At 55.6% G+C, this 18,003-nt stretch overlaps 2 protein-coding genes across 2 annotated transcripts; both read right to left on the minus strand.

The window, feature by feature from the left end:
* Positions 1 to 3,232: 3,232 nt before the first annotated feature.
* REM2 (RRAD and GEM like GTPase 2) lies at positions 3,233 to 11,573 on the minus strand. The gene is made up of 5 exons (XM_045516484.2): positions 7,475 to 11,573; positions 5,871 to 6,206; positions 5,552 to 5,625; positions 4,630 to 4,837; positions 3,233 to 4,305 (listed from the first exon to the last, which is right to left on the minus strand). The coding sequence occupies exons 1-5, from the start codon at positions 7,575 to 7,577 to the stop codon at positions 4,010 to 4,012; spliced, it is 1,017 nt and encodes a 338-aa protein (XP_045372440.2). The 5' UTR covers positions 7,578 to 11,573; the 3' UTR covers positions 3,233 to 4,009.
* Positions 11,574 to 11,725: 152 nt separating this feature from the next.
* LRP10 (LDL receptor related protein 10) lies at positions 11,726 to 17,406 on the minus strand. Its single transcript, XM_010954702.3, has 7 exons — positions 16,792 to 17,406; positions 16,341 to 16,385; positions 15,691 to 15,826; positions 14,558 to 14,748; positions 13,430 to 14,447; positions 12,970 to 13,099; positions 11,726 to 12,839 (listed from the first exon to the last, which is right to left on the minus strand). Exons 1-7 carry the CDS (start codon positions 16,820 to 16,822, stop codon positions 12,252 to 12,254), a joined length of 2,139 nt encoding a protein of 712 aa, XP_010953004.1. The 5' UTR covers positions 16,823 to 17,406; the 3' UTR covers positions 11,726 to 12,251.
* Between the last annotated feature and the right edge of the window lie 597 nt (positions 17,407 to 18,003).

Raw genomic sequence — 18,003 nt, forward strand, 5'->3', positions numbered from 1 at the left:
CCAGGAAGAATTTACTTAGACTTATGTGGATTGGAACTATGTTAGATTAATAAAAAGAGGTATGTATGAGTGGGCTTGCTGGGAGTGACGGTTTAACCCAGAAGACTTGTGGAGTGTCCTTTCATGATTCTCACAGCCTTTCAGAAGAGGACAGCCCCTGCTCCAGCTTTTCTATAAAGGGTTAGATGCAGCAGGGCAGAAAGGGCCAATTGTGAGCAGAGGCCCACAGCAGAGGGATACCTTCTAAGACTGGACTGGCCTCACCTTTGGGATCTCAAGGGAGAGAACACCCAGTCTATGCTCTTGGCCAATGAGAGGGCCTTGTGGGTTAGTAGGGGTTGGGCAGGGGCTGGGCTGATAAGGGAGCATAGACCCCAAGACCAAATTGCAGAGGCTAAGAGGAGCATGAGGGCAGAGAGGACCTTACCTGGCACAGGCAGCTCAGGCCCCAGCCCCTTTACTGATCTCTCACACTAGCCCACATCAGTAGCCGGCCCTACCTTGCCTTGATCAGAGGGTGGGAAAAGAACGGCCAGGCTCTCGGAAAAGACCCCATCTCTCCCAAGTCTGGCGGGAGAAGGGCTTCAGCTTCCGTCTGTTCTGAGCTCTTTCCTGTAGGCGGCTGGAGGGAACACACAGATGGGTCGGGCTGATGGAATTGGCGGAGTTGGGGGGAGGGAAGCTTGTGGCGTGTGTGGCTCCCCTCGTGGGGGAGGTCCTGCCGTCATCATCTTCAGACTTCTGCCATGTGAAAGGCACTGCCTTCTTGTTCCTCATCCTTCCCTCTTGGCATGTTTGACCATTGGTGATGCCCTTCCACTAGAAAGCCCTCCTCCCTGGGCAGTAGCCTCAGTAAGCTCAATCCTAGTTCTTTCATTACCTCTTTGGCGGCTGCATCTCCGCCTTCTCACCTGCCTATCCCCGGGACTCTCTCTTTAGTCCCTCTTCTTTCTCTGGAACACCAAACTTTGATTTGTTTTAAATTACTTAGTTTTTGAACAGGTAGGGTATACCATAGTTAACAACTCAAAAGGTAGGAGAAGGGCATACAATGAAAAGTAAACCTCCCACACCTGTCCTCCACCCACCCGGTTCCCCTTCTCAGCAGCAATCAGTACCATCCTGATTCGTGATCTTTTGGGTCACAGACCTCTTTGGAAGTCTGATGGGATTTGTGAACCTATTCTCAGACAAATGCGTGACTGCACAAACACATCAGATTGTACCATTTCACAAAAATCACAGACCCCTATAGCCCATGTGTGGTTTGAGGCTAAGGATCCAGCCTATATATTACACCCTCCCCCTTAGTATCTCCCTTAGTGTAATTTGTGGGTCCTTGGGCAAAATGAAATTGCAGGGCTCCTTGTTAAAGGGAGAGCAGAGCATTAATCTAAGCACAGGGACTTGTGTGACTGCCCTGCATCTCATTCTTTTCTCTGGTTTTCTACTACCATTCTTCTGGCAACTATTCTCATATTTGTGTCTCTTGTCCTAACTTGTTCGGAATTTCAGACTCAGTTATCCAGGGAGCTGCTGAAACTCTCCATATGGAAGTTTTTCTAAGCATCTCAAACTCAAGGGTCTCCAGAATAGAGCCACTCACCGGCTACCTCCTCTGCCCCCTAATTCCCAGTTCCTCACCATCTTCCTATCACCTGCAACTCCTCCCTCTCTTTATACCCAGCTTCTCAGTTGCCAAGTCTCATAAATTCTGACTCTAAAATCTGTGCCGCCTCTCCTTTCCTGCTGCCATCTCCCTAGGGTGGTCCTTCATTACCCTCCGTATGTATTACTGTGATTGCACCCTAAATGCAGCTCCTCAGGCCTTGCCTCTGCTGCTCCAGTCCATGCACACCTCTCCCAGCCTTCTCTTCCCAAAGGACCAGCCTCGTCATGTCACACACTCGGAGACCGTCACTGATTCTCACTGCCTACAGAGTTGGGCACAAACTCCTTTGCCTGGCATTTAAGGTCCTTTGCAGTAGGGCTCCAGCCCTTTTTTTCAGTGTTGTCTCTTACCCCTCCTTCTCATGTCCCTGAGGTTTCAACCCAACTGTAGAACCATCTGGTCTCTTAATGGGTCCAGTGTGTTTTCCTGCATTTTCTAACTTGAACTGCCTGTGTTCCTGGTCCCCAGAGTTTAGAGCTGGCTTACTCCACTACAGGCATGTCATTTCTCTGGCCCTTTTACCACAGCCACTGTCCATGGCTCTGCCCATAGTGTTCCCTGCATTTCTTCTATAGTCCCTCTCCCTCTTCTTCCCATCCTTACTGGAAGAGGAACCTCAGCTGCAAAGCTGGATAAAACCCCCATTAAGTAAGCAGACATGAGTGGACGCCTACCTCTATTGCTTATTGACCTCTAGCAAGCTACTTAAACCTTCTGCTTTTTCCATAGTAAAAAAAGGCAATAACACCTTATATAGTCATTAAAGAATTAATAGCTTAAGTGAATAAAGTCCTAAGGATAGTATCATTATTCATATTATCATCTCACCACCCCTGCCCACTAGTCCTTGTTGGCTCCTCTCCAGCAGTAAGGACTCAGCAGACATCTCATCTCTTTTTCCATCGAGTTGAGTTCTGGGTGGGGTGGAGTGGGGGCCTGGTCCTCAGGTGCTCAGGTAGCTTTATTGTGTGTCTAGGGGTGAGGGGAGCTGCTGCCTCTGCTCCTTTTGTTCAAACTCAGGCAGCAGCAAGCGTGGGTGTTCTCAGGGGAGGCACTGACAGCTTCAGTTCTCACACGGGCCTTGCAGGTGACAGCTGGGGTGGTGGGGCCCTGCCAGGGGTGGTGCAGGCCAACCCCATCACACCCCAGCTGATGAGCCTCCTTTGTGGTTGTGGGCCCCACCTTGAACCAGCCCAGGCCACAGCTCAGTGTAGCTCTGGACACAAAATGTAGCCTCCAGGCTGCTTCTTGCAAAATAAGGGTGGGGTAAGGAGATGGGGACTTGATCCACTGTATCACTGAGTTACTAAATTACTTCTAGGAGGTCCCTGTTCCTCTCCAGGCCTGTTTTTTTCGCTGGCAGAGGGCAACTGAACCCGTGGTATCTTTAGGGCCTTTTGCACCGTCCTAGACTACTCCAGGACTAAGTCAGTTCTGGAGCCTCTCTAGAGATCTAGGTTCCTTAGTCCTCTGAGCCTGAGTTTTCTTGTCTGTAACAGTTTCCATCTACATTCATCCCTTCCATGGGGGCTTTGAGAACAGAGAGTCAGAGTAAGCAAGTGCAGTAGAAAAATTCTTTATTGAAAAGGAAAAGGTGGTCCCCTGGCTGGTGCCTCCTGGGCGCCGGCCAAATTGGAGCTGCCACCGCTTAGCTCTTCACGCTGGCAACTGAAGGCAAAAGTCTGCACACCTTACCTTTAATAACCTTAAAGGGGAAGTGCGGTGGTGAGCCGGTAAACCACAGAATTAATTCTGGAGAACTGCGCTTCCAGGCCCTTGCCTTTAAGAACTTCTTAAAGGCAAAGTGGACAAGTGCAGCATAAGAGCCAGAACACTTAAGGAAAGTCTCAAAAGCAGCAGCTCCGTGTCTTTACCTTTAAGAATCTCTTAAAGTTGAGGCATATTCGCGCAGAGTACAAAGGTGGAAAACTGTAAAGGAGTCTACAAAGCACTTTTCCAGTTCTTGCTTTTTAGGATCTCTTTACAGGGGAGATGGTCAAGCGCGAATTAATAAAAAACAGAACATCTTGCAGAACTACCTTTCTCCCCTCCAGCCGGAACCCGCCCCGCCCACCGGCCACGGCGCACCCCGGCGGGTCGGCGTCCTCGCCTTCCAGGAGCCCTGGGGCCGGGAGGTAACCGGAGAGCGCGCGGAACGGGTGGGGGCGACACCCGCCGGGGCCTGGGGGCGGGGGGGGGGGCGCCTCCTGCGGTCACTCCAGGGCGTCCCGAGAGTTTTTGGTTTCCTAGACGGTCTTCGCAAGGGAAGCCGGTCGGACCGGGGAGGGGCGGGGCGAGGGGGCGAGCGGAGGGTGCGGTGAGCATGGCGACCGCGGCTCAGAGCACAGAGAGGTCGTGACACGACCTGGAGCGCTGCTTGAAGAACTTGGCGTTGCGCGGCACCAGGTTGGCAAGGAAGCGCTTGGCCTTCTTGGTGAGGCTCTCGCGGCGCGCGGGCGGCGGTGGTCCCTCGGGGCTGCCCCACTCCGGCCGAGGGCCCCCGGCGCGGTTCCGGCCGCGCCGCAGCCGGATCTGGCGCACCGCGCCTTCGAAGAGCTCCCGCGTGTTGTGGTGCAGCGCGGCCGACGTCTCAATGTGCTTGCAGCTCAGTGTCCCTGCCAAATGGCGGCCCTCTGCAGGAAGGGACCTGTTCAGGCGCAAGCCCGCTGCGGGGTGGGGTGGGGGGAGCCTGGGGGGATCCCGGGCGTGCAGTGGAAAGGGACTGGGGCGAGTGAATCTCTCCCAACTGAGAGAACAAGGCAGGGATCAAGTGGAGGGCGGTGGTGGCGCGGAGGGGAAAGAGAAAGCCTTGAGAAGAGGCGAGGTCAAGGGGTGTGAAGAGGAGGGAGTCTCAGGGCCCTAGGGTCAGGAGCGTAGAAGGGCCTTATAGAGAAGAGTTGATCTGGCAGGGAGAGGATCCCGAGAATGCAAGTATGGATGAGATTCAGGATACCCACCCTCCAGAGAGACCTCCCGGGAGCGGGCCAGGTCACTCTTATTTCCAACGAGGATGACAGGCAGGTCGTGGTGGGGCCTCCCAGCCCTGAGCCGTAGCAGGGTCTCTGGAACTTTGGAGAAGCTTCGTCGGTCGGTGACTGAGAAGACGATGAGAAAGGCATCCCCGGTCTGAAGGCAGTGGTCCCGCAGCCACCCCCCTGCATCCCCCTGTAGATGGGCAGAGAGTCGTGGAATGTCAGGGCTGGAGGCATGGGAGAACCTGTCCAGCACCTGCACCTCAAGGATAAGGAACCAGGATGTGAGGGAGAAGCCACCTGCTTAGGACAGCAGAACTAGTTAATGGCAGAATCTCCATATCCAGAATGTGAGTGTGGAGAAGAGAGGAGTTTGTAATGCGAGCTCCTCATGGGCAAATGGGGGACATAGGATCCTTGACTAGGGTGGCCCATCCTACTTTCTTATGCTTAAGCTCTTAAAAAATGAATGCTATTCAAGTGTATGTAATCTGGTCTCTCATTTCTGCATAGTAATCATTTATGTCCAAATATTCACAAGCCCCCTTCCGTGACATTTCAGAGCCCTGAGCTCTTGTCTTGTCTAATCAGACTCTTCCAGGCTGAAAAATGTATGGAGGGGGTCAGTTTTAGGGTGTTCAGCCTGGCTTGCAGCTGCAGGGTTTGCCAAATTCAGATTCTAACTTTCCTATGGGTTAGAAGATCCTGGAAATCAGACAGCGGCTCTCAGTGCCACCGTATGCACACTTGTGTGGGCCTTTGCTCTTGAGACAATACATATGAAAGATCAGGTTCCATTACATGTTAAACCCAGGGCCTGCCATCCCACCAGCCTTCAGCCAGACTTTGCCCCTCCTCAACTCTCCCAGGTTTCATCACCTACTTGCAGCCACATCTTAGTTCTCACCTGTTCCCAGATGTCATAAACAACCAGAGTCACTTCTTCCTTATCCACCATGATGCGTCTCTCATAGGTGTCCTCTGTTGGGAAATAAGGACATGTAATAGAGCACATTAGGAGGCTCCCCAACACCTGTAAGACGTGGTAACCCGGGGATGCCTGAGATCCCAGCACCAGGGAGCCCCCTCCAGGGAGGCAACTGCAGAAAGCATTGGGACAGCTTCTCTTAGGTTCTAGTCTCCAGGGCTGCTCATGCCTTGAGCTCGTCTGTCCCTCACTAGGGCTCCAGAGGTGCCCTCAACCCTTGCAGGGCTCCCCCAAATACCTGGATTCTCCAGCTCGTGAGCACTGTCTCCCTGGAGACCACCGAAAGTGCCTGCTAGGGTGCTCTTGCCCACGCCGCTCTCCCCCACCAGCATGACTTTGAAGATGCCGTCCTTTTCGGTAGGGGCTGCTTCCCCTGAGCCCAGGGAGTCAGAGGAGCCAGAGGATGAGGCATGAGGTGGCCAGTCAAGTTCATCTACAGCCTGGGCCCGCCGCAGCTGGTGCTTGTAGGGGACAGGCATACTGCCTCTTCGTCTGGGGACCCCCGGGGCGGGGGGTGGCCCGCCACGGTCCAGCCCTGCTAACAGTTTCTCTGGCTTCTTTAGCAGAGTGGCATCTGCTTTGGGAGGGTTTGGGCAAAGAGAAGGAAGCTATGAGTGGGGTAGGCCCAGCTATCTGCAGAGGACTCAGTCCTGGCTGCTCCAGCTTCAGAGGACCAGTCAAGACCATGACCCAGAAGGAGCTGAGAATCTTTGGTCTGACCTCTTCCACTGAACTCCCCCAGAAGCCTGAGCTGCTGGGGGTCCAAAATGCCGAGCTGAAGACTGGTTCCAGTATGGTTCCAGCCACAGCCTGTTCAAAACATACCCCATGCAGGGGAGGCACCTGTGCACAGGCTCACACACCCACTCACACTCCACACTGACACACAGGCACACCCCCAGACTAGGCCTCTGGCCCCGGGGCTGCTCTTGCTAACACAGAGAGGCCTTTCGCTCTCCTGGTTCCTGCACTGGTGATCCCCACGCTGCGGAGGGCCCCAGGGGATGAGAAGCTGAAGCTGCTGCCCAGGTTCATAGATAGAGTCAAAAACTTTGTGGAGTGCCTGTACCTGGGAAGGGCCTTCGCTCTTTGAAATGTGTGTGTTGGGTCTCCGTGGGTGTGTGAGAGGGGCTGCCTCTTCCCGAGGCCCTGCAGGTAAGCATCCCCCAGTGCACAGTTGTGTGTGAGAATCCTTCTGCACCCCTGGCTGCTTCTGTGAGTCCGAGAGAATATTGTGTTCATGGTGAGGCTGAGAGAATACTGTGTTCATGGTGAGGCTGAGGGAGAGAAGGAGGGAGGGAGAGAGAGAACAAGAGAGCAGGAGCGAGAGGGAGAGTGACAATGCACGGGTCAGGGTAACTGGAGGAGGAACGACAGACACAACAAAGGGGGATGGAGAGAGGCTGGAAATAGCCCAGGATCAATACTTGACTGGCAGCCAGGGCATCCAGGAGCCAGAGAAACCCTTACAACAGGTCCCCAGGGTAGCCCCCTGCCCGTGATTCCCAGGCTCATGGGCTGCCCTTTCTTTCCCCCTTCCCTCCTGCGCATCCCAGCCTCTTGGGAATGAGGCAGACCTAGGGGCTAAGCACCAGTTTCCCCAGTGAAGCCCTGGGTGATGGGTGGGTAAGGGGATATTTAGGCAGTCCCCAGCTGCCCCCTACCCCCACCTCAGCCCAGCCCCAGTCCTAGTGTGGACAGGAGGCTTCCCTACTTCCTGAGTTGCTCTTTCCTCTTGCTGTTTGGGTTTAAGCTTCTTCAACCCCTAGTTCTGACCTCCCCATCAAAGCTTCAGCTCCCACCCCCATAGATTCAGCGAGAACCTGCCAGCTTAGCCCTCACCTGGTGTGGGCGTCCCTGGCGGGGAGGCCTGGTGGCTGCCAGAGGGGCAGAGTGCTGTGGTTTCCGTGTCCGTGTCCATGTCGGTGTCGAGGTCTGTGTGCATCGGTGTGCGTGTGTGCAGCCTGGTGGCTCGCAGCACCCGCTCCCTCTCAGCCGCACAGTCAGCTTTTCCCTTTAAATACCACCCCTCCAGCCCTCCCCCCGACACCTGGGGAAATAGTCCCACCCCCTGATGAGGTCACACATGCTAATGAGCAGTGATGTCAGCGGGATTCCCTCCTTTCTGCACCCCCTTCCTTTGTGTCGCTTCCCTCTGGGAGCATACACACTGTGGAGTCTGCTTAAGACATGAACAGAACAAAGTCAGAGGGGCAGAAGAGACGGGTTCAAAGAAGTGGGGTGAGGGGTCAGTGGATAAGGGAGCTGAGGATGGCAGGAGGCCAGGACCCAGGGCCTGGGCGGTCTTTCTCCAGGAGCTAGGACTGTGTCATTTGTCTCTGCATCCCAGCCCTCCAGCCCAGTGTCCAGCCCAGACTGGGTGCTCTGTGGGTAAATGGAAGGGCTAGAGGCAGAAACCAAAAGAGATGCAGGGACAGGAGGAGAGCCAACCTGCTCACCACCAAACTTCCCTACTACCTTCTTCTTCCCAGTACTACCCCTTCTGGGCTAAGACCCACGAAAGTCCCCATTTCCCCGGCCCCTAGGGAGACAGGAGTGATGGCTGCTTTGTTTGGGCCGCTTCATTCTTTTAATAGGTTCTGGTGGGTACAAACCACTGTGGGGACTTCCTCCCCATCTCCCTCCCTGCCAGGCCCACCCACCTTGTGTTAATCAGAGCAGGAAAAAGGGGAGAGACAACTAGCCCTCTAGAAGATGTTCCAATCCCAGGTGGGGGGCCGGGGGCACCAGCCCAACTCTCAGTGCTCTCTGGGGCTGCCCCAGGCCTCCTGGGCTGCACAGGGCAGACACAAGACGATGCCTATGCCTTAGTGGGAAGCTAGGATGTCCGGGCTTCTTTACTGCTCCTTTTCTGCCTCGTCCCTTTTGCTTCAGGCTCCCATTTGTCTTCCTTCCTGACACCTCCAAGCATCCACACACACATTTCTGATTTCCTGGCCCCTTCTCACCCCATTTTTGCCAGGTGCTGTACTAAGCACCTTCCTGCATTATCTCCTTTCATCCTCATGACCCTGATGCTCAGAGTGGTAGGTGGGTGGCCTGTGCCCCAAATCAATCATGCAGCTGGAAAATGGGGACACCAGGATTCCCACCCAGAGCATTCCAATGCTAAGAAAAAAAGACTGTTTTTCATCTCTATGCTATGCTGCCTTCCTTGTCTTAAATATTCCAACTGTATCCTATTATTGAGAACATATTTCGATTTTCGGTGGGCTTTTCCAATCAAAGAAGCAAATAGTGATCTTGGGATCACTTGTGCAGTGACTCTTTGCTTATCTGGAGGTCAGCTGCAGGGCAACATTGTGGGGTCTAGAAGGAGCAGAAAGAACTCTTAAGCAGCTATAATCCTCATGCACTTCACACATTGGACAGGCTCTCTAGTCCTCAGTCACAGCCCACTTGTCCTTACTTTATTCACAGTTTTAATGTGTCCATGTGTGTTCCTGCGCTCAAAGATTAGAAGCCCACTTACAGTAGCAAGTGACCACTGATAGCCTGACAGCAAGGAGGCAACATCACAGAAGACTTTTAAAGCAGTCATAAGCATTTAAAAAGTGGTCTAAGGTCATCTGGTATTAAGACATATAGCTTCCTTGACACTGTTACAGCTTCTGAAAACACTGCTGTAAAGAAGTCATTGGTTTCTATGAATGACCCTCAGCTATCCAGAAAGATTTATATTTTATTGCAGATGTGCTAAAGATGAGTGTTAGGTTTGACTTCCTTCCAAAATGAGTTTTTAAAGTCATAAGTTGTAAAGGGGTGAACTTTGTGTGTCTGGAATACTTATTGAGGGGGTAGGATTCCTTTCTAAGATACCAGATAAGAGTGTCAGGTGCTGCAGACCCCAGCGAGGATTCTTGACCGTGACTTCGGCCTGCCCTCAATCCAGCCTTAGGCCAAAGAAGCAGGCTGGGTTTCACCCTGAACCACCAGTTCTCTTTCCACTATAAGAGGCTGTGAACTTGCCCACATCCAGGCTCCCTCAGGAATGGGAGGTCCTGTGGAATAATGGGACAGGGTGAGATTTGGAACCGAGGTGATCCAGGTTTAATTCTGCCTCTCAGTAGAGACTGGGCCAGTCTCATAATTCCTCCGAAGCTGCGCCTGAGCCTGTGAATTGGGGCCGTGATGCCCATGGCACAGTCTTGTGAGGTAAAGGATCTGGCACTCAACAGGTTGCCTGACCACTGGGTGCTCCAACAGCCTCAGGCCATGTGGCTAGGGGTCCCCCTCTTCTCCCAGGGTGGCTTGGAGCTTGGATCAGGCCCAGATTCTGCTCCTTAAGGACTGACTTCTGCTATTTGCTCAGATTATCTCAGATTTGCAGCTTGATTCCCATCTCATAAGTGAGATCGCCTCCTTCCTCCCCATCAAGGGCCTTGACAGGAGTTCCACACCCCTGATACTGGGCACCTTGGATAGTGGTGTCTATCCTGATTTGAAGTCACCTCATTTCATTTTCCATGGTGAATATAATGACAGCTCCCCAATGCTCCACCCTTGCCTAGGTGGGACCCTCTGAGTTTCTCCATTCTGCCTGTACAAGGTCAGTCTCCTCTCCCCGCCAACCTGGGGCTTCACTGAGGCTGACATAGTGTTACTGCTTGTACCTCCTGGAGCACGTACCCAGCACCCAGTGAGCATCTTTCAGGCCCATGAACCTATGTGCCCAGGCCTTCCTAGTGAACTCTTCCCTCAAGTCCTCCCTCCAGCATTCTGAAGCATTCCACCATGAGGGGCATTCTTTTACCTCAAATCTTTGTCCACTTTCAAATTCCAAATACCCCTGGGAGGTGAAAGGTCTGGAGCAGGACAAGGGATGAGAATGTGAGGTAGCAGAGAGGAGCACGGGAGGGGAGGTAGTGGAGGACACGGGAGAGGAAATCAACACTCCCTGCTTCACTGTTCTCACTGGGCCTGACACTGGTGGGACCCAGGGATTGTTTACACTGAGGAAGGCAGGTCCAAAGGGAGAACAGCCAGCAAAGATGAAGACCTCTGGAGCCCCTTCCCCAATCTCTGGAGAGGGTGTGGAATGAAAGGAGCTCGAGCCTTCCCGGAGCCAAGATGCCAGTGTCCCAGGACTGCCCCGGATCCCCTCTCTACCATTTCCCTAGGCTCTTGCTCACTGGCAGGGGAAACACGCAATTAGTGCTGGCGTGAGGATGTTGACAGGGTGTAATCCACAGGGCCCCTCCACCAGAGGGGCAGGGATAGGCCAGGCTAGGCAGGAAAGGTAAGGGCGAGCGTAAGGGGGAACCCGTTTCTCTGGGGACTGGTTCTGTAAGGGAATGGCTCAGTGCTGTTCTTGGGGGCACACCCACCCCCTGGACTTTTTCTAAATTCTTTGTCTTGATTGATTTTCCTTTCACTTTTGTTTGTTTTTCTGATTTTCCTTTTAAACTCTGGGACAGCGGTTACTGTCCTTACCAGAGGCTGGGTCCCAACATTTCCCAGAGATCATTCCCTCCTCTTCCATCACCCTCTCCCATTCTTCGGCTCTGGCCACTGATTACACTCCTGGCCCCTTCTCAGAAAGCCCAGGTCCCTCCTACAGCTCTAGCCGTCACTGTCTGCTTAGTTTACTTATCCTGTGAACTCTCACCCTGCCTATAATTCACAGTTCTATTCCACCTCTGACAGCATTCTTTAAGGTCCAGTTTGGGCTCTCTTCCAGGAGGACCTCTTGGATTTGGCCAAGGTGATGCTATGATATGTGCTCTGCGAATACTCTGTAAATGGGAAGCTTCCCAGCTGCAGTGCCCAGCTGGCTCACAAATTCCTGCCTGGCAGTGAGGGCAAAGGCTTAGTGCTCAGCCCCGGGGTCAGTCACTGTAGAGCTGGGCCCCAGGCAGTGAGTGGAGGTGGAGAGGGTTAGTCTTAGGGTTCCCAGAATTTTTTCACCCTCTGAGTGCCCCACCAGGGCAGGGTGGTTGGACGATAAGCAGGAAGAGGGCAGGAGGTGGAGGGCAGAGCCAAGGCCTTCACTGGGAGGAGCAAGGTGAGGGGAGCATAAGCTGAGATGGGTAGAGAGGCAGGACTCAGGCTCACAGCTCATTTACAAAAATCTTAAATTTCTGATTCCTTTATTTTCAACCTTGGCTTCCTGGGCAATGATTTAGCTATGGAACAAAAGCATTTGTTGTGCTCTTTTTATGAGCCAGGACTTGCAGGCGGGATTACCTTTGGCAAAACCTCAGACCCTGCCCAAATCCTCCCCTTGGAAGCTGGACATCTCCAGCCAGTTGGCATTCTGGTGCTTAAGGCCACTTTTGGATGGGGCTTTGGCAAGGATGGAGTATCCAGGCCTATGACCCTTTAAGAACTTTACTTTTTAAAAACAGCCACCCAAGTGGTGGTGGTGTGGGGTGGGGGTGGCGGTGGGCTGTGGTCTCTGGCATGCACAGAGGGGGCTCTGTGTGACCCCTCTTCCTGCCTGAGGGACACCTAACTTTACAGTAGCTACATGGGATCAGTGGGAGGCCCATCAAGTGCCCTCAGACTGAGGGACAGGAGGGAAGTAGTGGAAGGGAAGCTGACCTGCTCTCTAAAGGTTTGTCACTGTGAATAGAGCCCCCAGGGAAGCCGGGTCACCTCAGGCAAGCAGTGGCTCATCCTCCGCTTCAACCACCCAGACCCCTGGCTCAGCCAGTGGCACCAAAAGCACATCGTCCTCATCCTCTGGGGACAGGACTGTCGTGTGGGGTCCGGGTGGGGTCCGGGTTGGTCCTGGGGGCCGCAGGCTGGGCAGGAGGCGGCCTCGCAGGGCCTGCACCACTCCAGACAGCAGTGATGGCTCCAGGGGTGCCACGGGCAGTGGCGCCGGGGCCTCGGGGACAGTAGGGAAGGCTGGAGATGTGCTGGCAGGTGGCAGTGGAGCCTTGACAGGCAGCGGGGGTGCCTGTTCCCCATCCTGCCCACCCACCGCTCCACCCTCACGGGCTGGACCCGTGCTGCCATCTACGGTCTCGAGGGAAGCAGCAGAAGGTGTGACCTGAGATCTGGTCTCAGGAGTCCGGGCTGGGGGGTTGGTCCGAGGAAGCAGGCCCCAGCGGCGGAGACGGCGCACCAGGCGGCGCATAGAGCGGCCCCGCTGGCGGCGGCGGGCACCTGGGGCACCCCCTGGAGTCATGTCCTGGCGTAAGATCTGTAGCAGAGAACGCAGGTTGCCCAGCACTGAGTTCTGCAAGGAGAGGAGGAAGACAGTGGGGTCAGAGGGGGTGGGGACGGCCAGAAGCCTGAAAGGAGGGTGCGACGGCAGGACCACAGGGGGCTGGGAGCGGGAGGTGGTCAGGTGGGGGAGGGTGACTTACATCATTAGGGTTCTCTGTAGGGAAGTCCTCTACAGGTGGGATGGCACCCTGGGCAATGAGCTGTCCGTATGAGGGAGGTGCCTGCTGCTGCACTATCTCAGCCTCCATCCGGGAGAGGGGGGCGAAGATGCTGGAAGGGATGAGGGCTGCTCAGTCACAGGTGCTTCCGGCCAGAGCCGCCTGTCTCAGCATGGACAGGCCTCTTCCCTCCATACCCAGACCAGGACTTCCCAAAGTCATCTGGGGTCCCCCACCTTCCTTGAGATTGCTTTCAGGATCTAGACCTGTCCCTCCCTCGGAGAAGCACCCCTGCCCCCAAGCCCGACAACACCAGGAGCCAACCCATAAGCTGGTCACTGGAACCTGTCCCCAGCGTGGGCACCCTCAGGTCTCCTGTGGCTGCACAGGCCTTCTTGCCCTGGGTCCCCACTCCGCCACAGCCAGCTGCACTCCCACTGACCTGTACTCCTGGGTGCGAATGGCATAGAGCTTGCAGGTGCAGCCCAGGGCAATGACCAGCAGCAAGCCACACACCAGGCTGCCGATGACTGCGGCGGTGATGACCTTGCGGGGCAGGGCATAGGAGCAGTCCCACTCATCGCTGCCGTCTGCGCAGTCTGGCTGCCCGTCACACACCCAAGTCTCGTACACACACTTCTCATCCCGGCATCGGAAGTTCCCGGGCTGGCAGTGCCGACAGCGTCTCTCGTCCGCTCCGTCAGCACAGAAGGTCTGGTAGTTGCAGCGGTCAGCAGGCAGGTAGCAGGCTGTGGCACCGGGGCTGCCGGCGGCCCCACAGGGGTAGTGTCCAGGCGGGCAGCTGGGGCAGTTCTCCTCATCCGTGCCATCAGCACAGTCCCACAAGCCGTCGCAGCGCTGAGCCTCGCTGTAGCAGCGCTCACCTAGGCCCTCACTAGCCCCCAAGCCAGAGCCTAGGCCGCAGGGTCGGTCCCAAGGCAAGCAGTAGCCCCGCACATGGTAGGTGGCATTGAAGCCCCGACCACTGCTCCAAGCAACTGTGTGGTAGTCGACGGTGGCCTGGCCGGACAGCGTCTCCACAGTGACGGCCTTACCGTTGCTGAAGTGGGTGAGGCTGCGCAGCAGCCGGAGGGTCTTGGGGGGCCCGGCGCCATCATACACGTGCACTGCATCTCCATAGCCCAGGTCTAGGGCCGTGAAGCGCACTGCCAGGCGCCGGCCGTCATGGGGGTCCAACAGCCAGAGGCAGGACTGGGGGTGGGAGACTGAGGCTAGGTGTGAGTACCCAAGGGAGGAGAAGACCCCATAGAAGTCTTCCAAGGTGTGATTGCAGGGTGGGGTGGGGTCAGGGACTGAGGTCAGGTCAGGGAAGGGGTCTGAGCTGCAACCTGCCTCATCAGAGCCATCACCACAGTCATCAATCCCATCGCAGCGCTGGATGAAGGGCACACAGCGGTGGTTGAGGCACTGGAACTCATCCTGCAGGCACATCAGCCAATCTGCAGAGGCACATGGAGAGGGGCTGTGAAGCACTGGACCTGGTGGGATCCTCCCCTCCTCCCTTCCACTGCCTGTTCTAACATCCCACGGACAGCCTTGTCCAGCTTACCTTGGCTGTAGGAGAGCAAGAAGCCCTGGCCCATGGGTGCTCTGGCCCCGGCATAGCTGTAGGTGATGGTGACGTTGCCTCCAGGCAGCTGCAGGGGGCTGGCAGGGGCCTCGCATAGGGAGATCTGTGGCTGGATGGGGGACCGCAGGATTAAGCGCTCTGAGCCACAGGCCAGGTGCAGTTTTTGGAACCTACAGGGGTGGAAGAGAGCAGGAAGTAAGATACTCTTGACCACTGCCAGCGTCTTCCTCCCCCAGTGTTGTCAGGCCCCTTCTACCCCAGGAAGCACAAACGCCTGCTTATCCATAATCCAGACAGCCAAATGAAAACAGTCCAATTCCTTTGTAAGCAATGGCAATAGCCCTAACAGAGGCCTACAGCACCATGAGACGAGTGCATCCTAGAACCCTTAGGGAAAACTGATTTGTGTTCCGGACCGAGTCAGGACAGATTTATTGCTTTCTTGGTGTTGCAGCTCTGTCACCCAAGTATGGTGTGAGAAGTGACCGGCAGGTACCATACAGTTAATTAACCAGAACTCACCATCCCCTCCCAGTGCCCAGTGGTGAAACCTGAGATCACCATGGCAGTCTGATCCCTCCACCCCAACAACCTCTCCCCAGATTGCCCTCTCCCTTCCCCTACCCTTTTCTGGGTAAACTCATGGGAAGTGAACTGTGTGAAGCAAACAGCCAGGTACTTAACATGGGCCACAACCCCGCAGCCCAACATCAGAGGGGCCCAGTGAGACCTGGACTGTTTAAAAGATCTGGGGAGGCTAAGGAAGGTTCTAAGCTAATGAAGGAACAGCTCTGACTCCCAGGTAAGGATGTGTAATGGACTGAAGGACCTCTCAGAACAGCCACATTTGAGCCCAAGGACTGTTTCTAGAGTGACTATCGTCCTTCAGGGATGACAGGACCCGAGTTAGATGTCCACTCCAGCCCAGCCCCAATTCACTGTGTCTGGTCCAGAATAAGCCAGGCTTTTAGGGCAGACTAGGCCAAATCTAATTCTACTCTTCCCCCTGTTGACAGGGTTGGAAATTCCATGGAGCAGTGATCCCTGAAGGCTTTTCCATGGCAGAGGAGGAGGCGTGGGGCAAAGGAATAGGGTCTTGCCCTGCTTCTCACCTGACTGTTACAGTCTGCTCCTTGCTGCCCAGGATAAGCCAGGTGCAGTTGGCAGGGGAGCTGCGGCTGTCCCGGCCCACTGGCCTCTGTAAGGTGCCCTGCACTTCCAAGAGCACCGCCGGGGGGTCCTCACAGGCTGGAGAGAGAGGAAGGTAGGGACACTGGTCGACAGCCTCTTAACCATCCCACCCTTCCTCAGGCTTGAGGCCTCCAAGGGATTGGACTCTTCCAGAAGGAGCAGAGAAGCTCCCCTGCCCCAGCCACACACACTCCAGAGCCACAATCTTCAATGGGCCCCCTCCTCTCCGCACTCATCATAGTTCCACCTGAAGTATCAACACCACAAACAATATGAGGTCTGCTTTGTGCCAGTCACTGGGCTAAGAGGGACAGGAAATACTGCTTCCCTCAAGGAGACTACATTTTGGCTAGACAGATCAAGCAAGGATATTTGGGTGGGGGGGGTGTTGTTGAACAAAACTACCAGGAGAGAGTTCATGCTGGCTCTGTCTCCCCATCTGTAAAATAAAGGGTGGATGATCTCCACTCTAAAACTATGGTACCAGAAGAATTCAAGGACAAGAGAGTCTTTCCCTTGGGTCCTCCCTCATTACCAAGCCCGCGGGACCCCAGGGGCATCCTCTACTCACCAGGATTTGGGAGAATGATCCGATCTGGGTGGGCCAGAGCGCCTCCTAGAGGAAGAGCGAGAAAGGGCAAGAGTCACGCTTTGGAATTTTCTTCACCTGAGCAACTCAAGGAGGAAAGGGAGCTGAGACTTCCGGGTAGTTTACGGAAGGGGTGGTGGGGAGCAGAGGAAGGCAGCGGTGTGTGACCTCGAAGGAAAGTCGGCAGCACGGCCTGTTGGGGTGGGTACAGTGATCTGCGGAGGCCAGAGGGAGGATGAGGGGTGAGGGAAGCGGGTGGAAATTTCCGAGGGCTTGGGGCAGGCAGCGCCGGGGGCAGTGGCAGGGGGTGGGGGACACGGGCAGACAGGGTAGGGTGAGGGGCCGCGTAGGAAGAAGGGAGCTAGAGCCCCTGAGCCCGGTAACAGCCCCGGGAGCGGGGTGCCGGGCGAGTAGTCTCGTTTCGGTTTCTTACCGAGGAGTAAGAGGAGGATGGCCGGCGGCATCGTGAGCCGTCCAGAGGTGCGGGAAGAGTCCCAGAGCTTCGGTCGTCTAGCCAGTGGGGAGGCGGCGCCGCTCCGGGCGTCCAGGCCCCCCAGTGCCGCCTCCCCTAGGGGGCTCCATGGCCCGGGCTCCTCGACCGAAGCTCTGGATGCCAGGGCTGGGGGCGAGTGGGAGGTGGCGGCGTCCCGGGAGCAGGGGCGGTGCCTCTCGCCAACTTCAGAGTTGTTTTCCCCGGCCGCCGCCGCGCTCTCTCCCGAGGCTGGCCCCCAAAGCCCTGGGAGTAGGCTCGAGGCCCCGCGCTGGGGTGCGTCCTCGCCTAGAGCCCGCCCGCAGGCCGCGAACGATCCGGTCCAGGCCTGTCCGCCACCTGCCGGGGCTTGAGGCCACTTCCTCTTTGGGCCAAACTTTGCCGACTGTCAGCCCCCAGGGCCAGCCCGGGCGCAGCTCAACTTCTCCAGCGCGTCCAGCCCGCGGAATGCGGCAGGGGAGCGGGGAGGGGGACTGGCGACTCAGCCCAGCTCCTCGGCCCTTGCCCAGGCGGTACCCTAGGCCAGCCCAGGGGTTGGAGGAGCCGGGGCGGAGGGAGGGGGCGGGTGACGAGTCTTGCCCCACCCCTGCCAATCAACGCGCTCGCCCCGCCCACCTACCCGCCTTAACCCCTTTCCGGTCCTACGAGCTCTAGTCACACGGGCTCTTAAGGCGCTCAGCCGCCACTTTTAACTCTGCTTTGTTTAGTCCTTTCCGTGTAACACATTTGTTACAGGACACGTTTGTCAAAGGGCAACTTCTTATTCTGTAACTGCCATGTTTTTCCTTTGTATCCTTAAGCTCTCAGTACTTATCTTGTCCCAGTGTCTGAGATCCGGTAGCACTTTTTGTCGTGCGCCTCTATTAGAGCAATTACCACACGGTGTTATAACAATTTGTTTACTCGTCTTTCCCGCCCCCGCCCCGCCCCTTCTCTGGAAACTGAAACTTCCTGTAGGTTGGGGCCTAGACTGTTTACCTTTGTACCCACAAGGCTTCTCTCCTGATGAGACACAGTAATTCAGGAAGCGAATAGAATAATTGTGCCTTAGCCACTTGCTGGCTATGTGACCTTGAGAAAATTGCTTAACCTCTCTGTGCTTCTCAATTGTAAAATAGCGTTAATAATAGTACAACTCTCTCGTAAGGTTGTTGT

The sequence above is a fragment of the Camelus bactrianus genome, chromosome 6, assembly GCF_048773025.1.
Source record: "Camelus bactrianus isolate YW-2024 breed Bactrian camel chromosome 6, ASM4877302v1, whole genome shotgun sequence".
NCBI classification, from domain to species: domain Eukaryota; kingdom Metazoa; phylum Chordata; class Mammalia; order Artiodactyla; family Camelidae; genus Camelus; species Camelus bactrianus.

What these genes read in the sequence shown, in the direction of transcription:
- REM2 (XM_045516484.2), bottom strand. Translation starts at nt 7,577, where the DNA reads ATGCACACAGACCTCGACACCGACATGGACACGGACACGGAAACCACA. An exon ending in GCCAGGGACGCCCACACCAG is followed by an intron (nt 6,207 to 7,474) that starts GTGAGGGCTAAG and finishes CTCCCAAAGCAG; the next exon opens with ATGCCACTCTGCTAAAGAAG. An exon ending in TCACGAGCTGGAGAATCCAG is followed by an intron (nt 5,626 to 5,870) that starts GTATTTGGGGGA and finishes ATTTCCCAACAG; the next exon opens with AGGACACCTATGAGAGACGC.
- LRP10 (XM_010954702.3), bottom strand. Translation starts at nt 16,822, where the DNA reads ATGCCGCCGGCCATCCTCCTCTTACTCCTCG. An exon ending in GAGCAGACTGTAACAGTCAG is followed by an intron (nt 14,749 to 15,690) that starts GTGAGAAGCAGG and finishes CCACCCCTGTAG; the next exon opens with GTTCCAAAAACTGCACCTGG. An exon ending in CTTGCTCTCCTACAGCCAAG is followed by an intron (nt 14,448 to 14,557) that starts GTAAGCTGGACA and finishes GTGCCTCTGCAG; the next exon opens with ATTGGCTGATGTGCCTGCAG.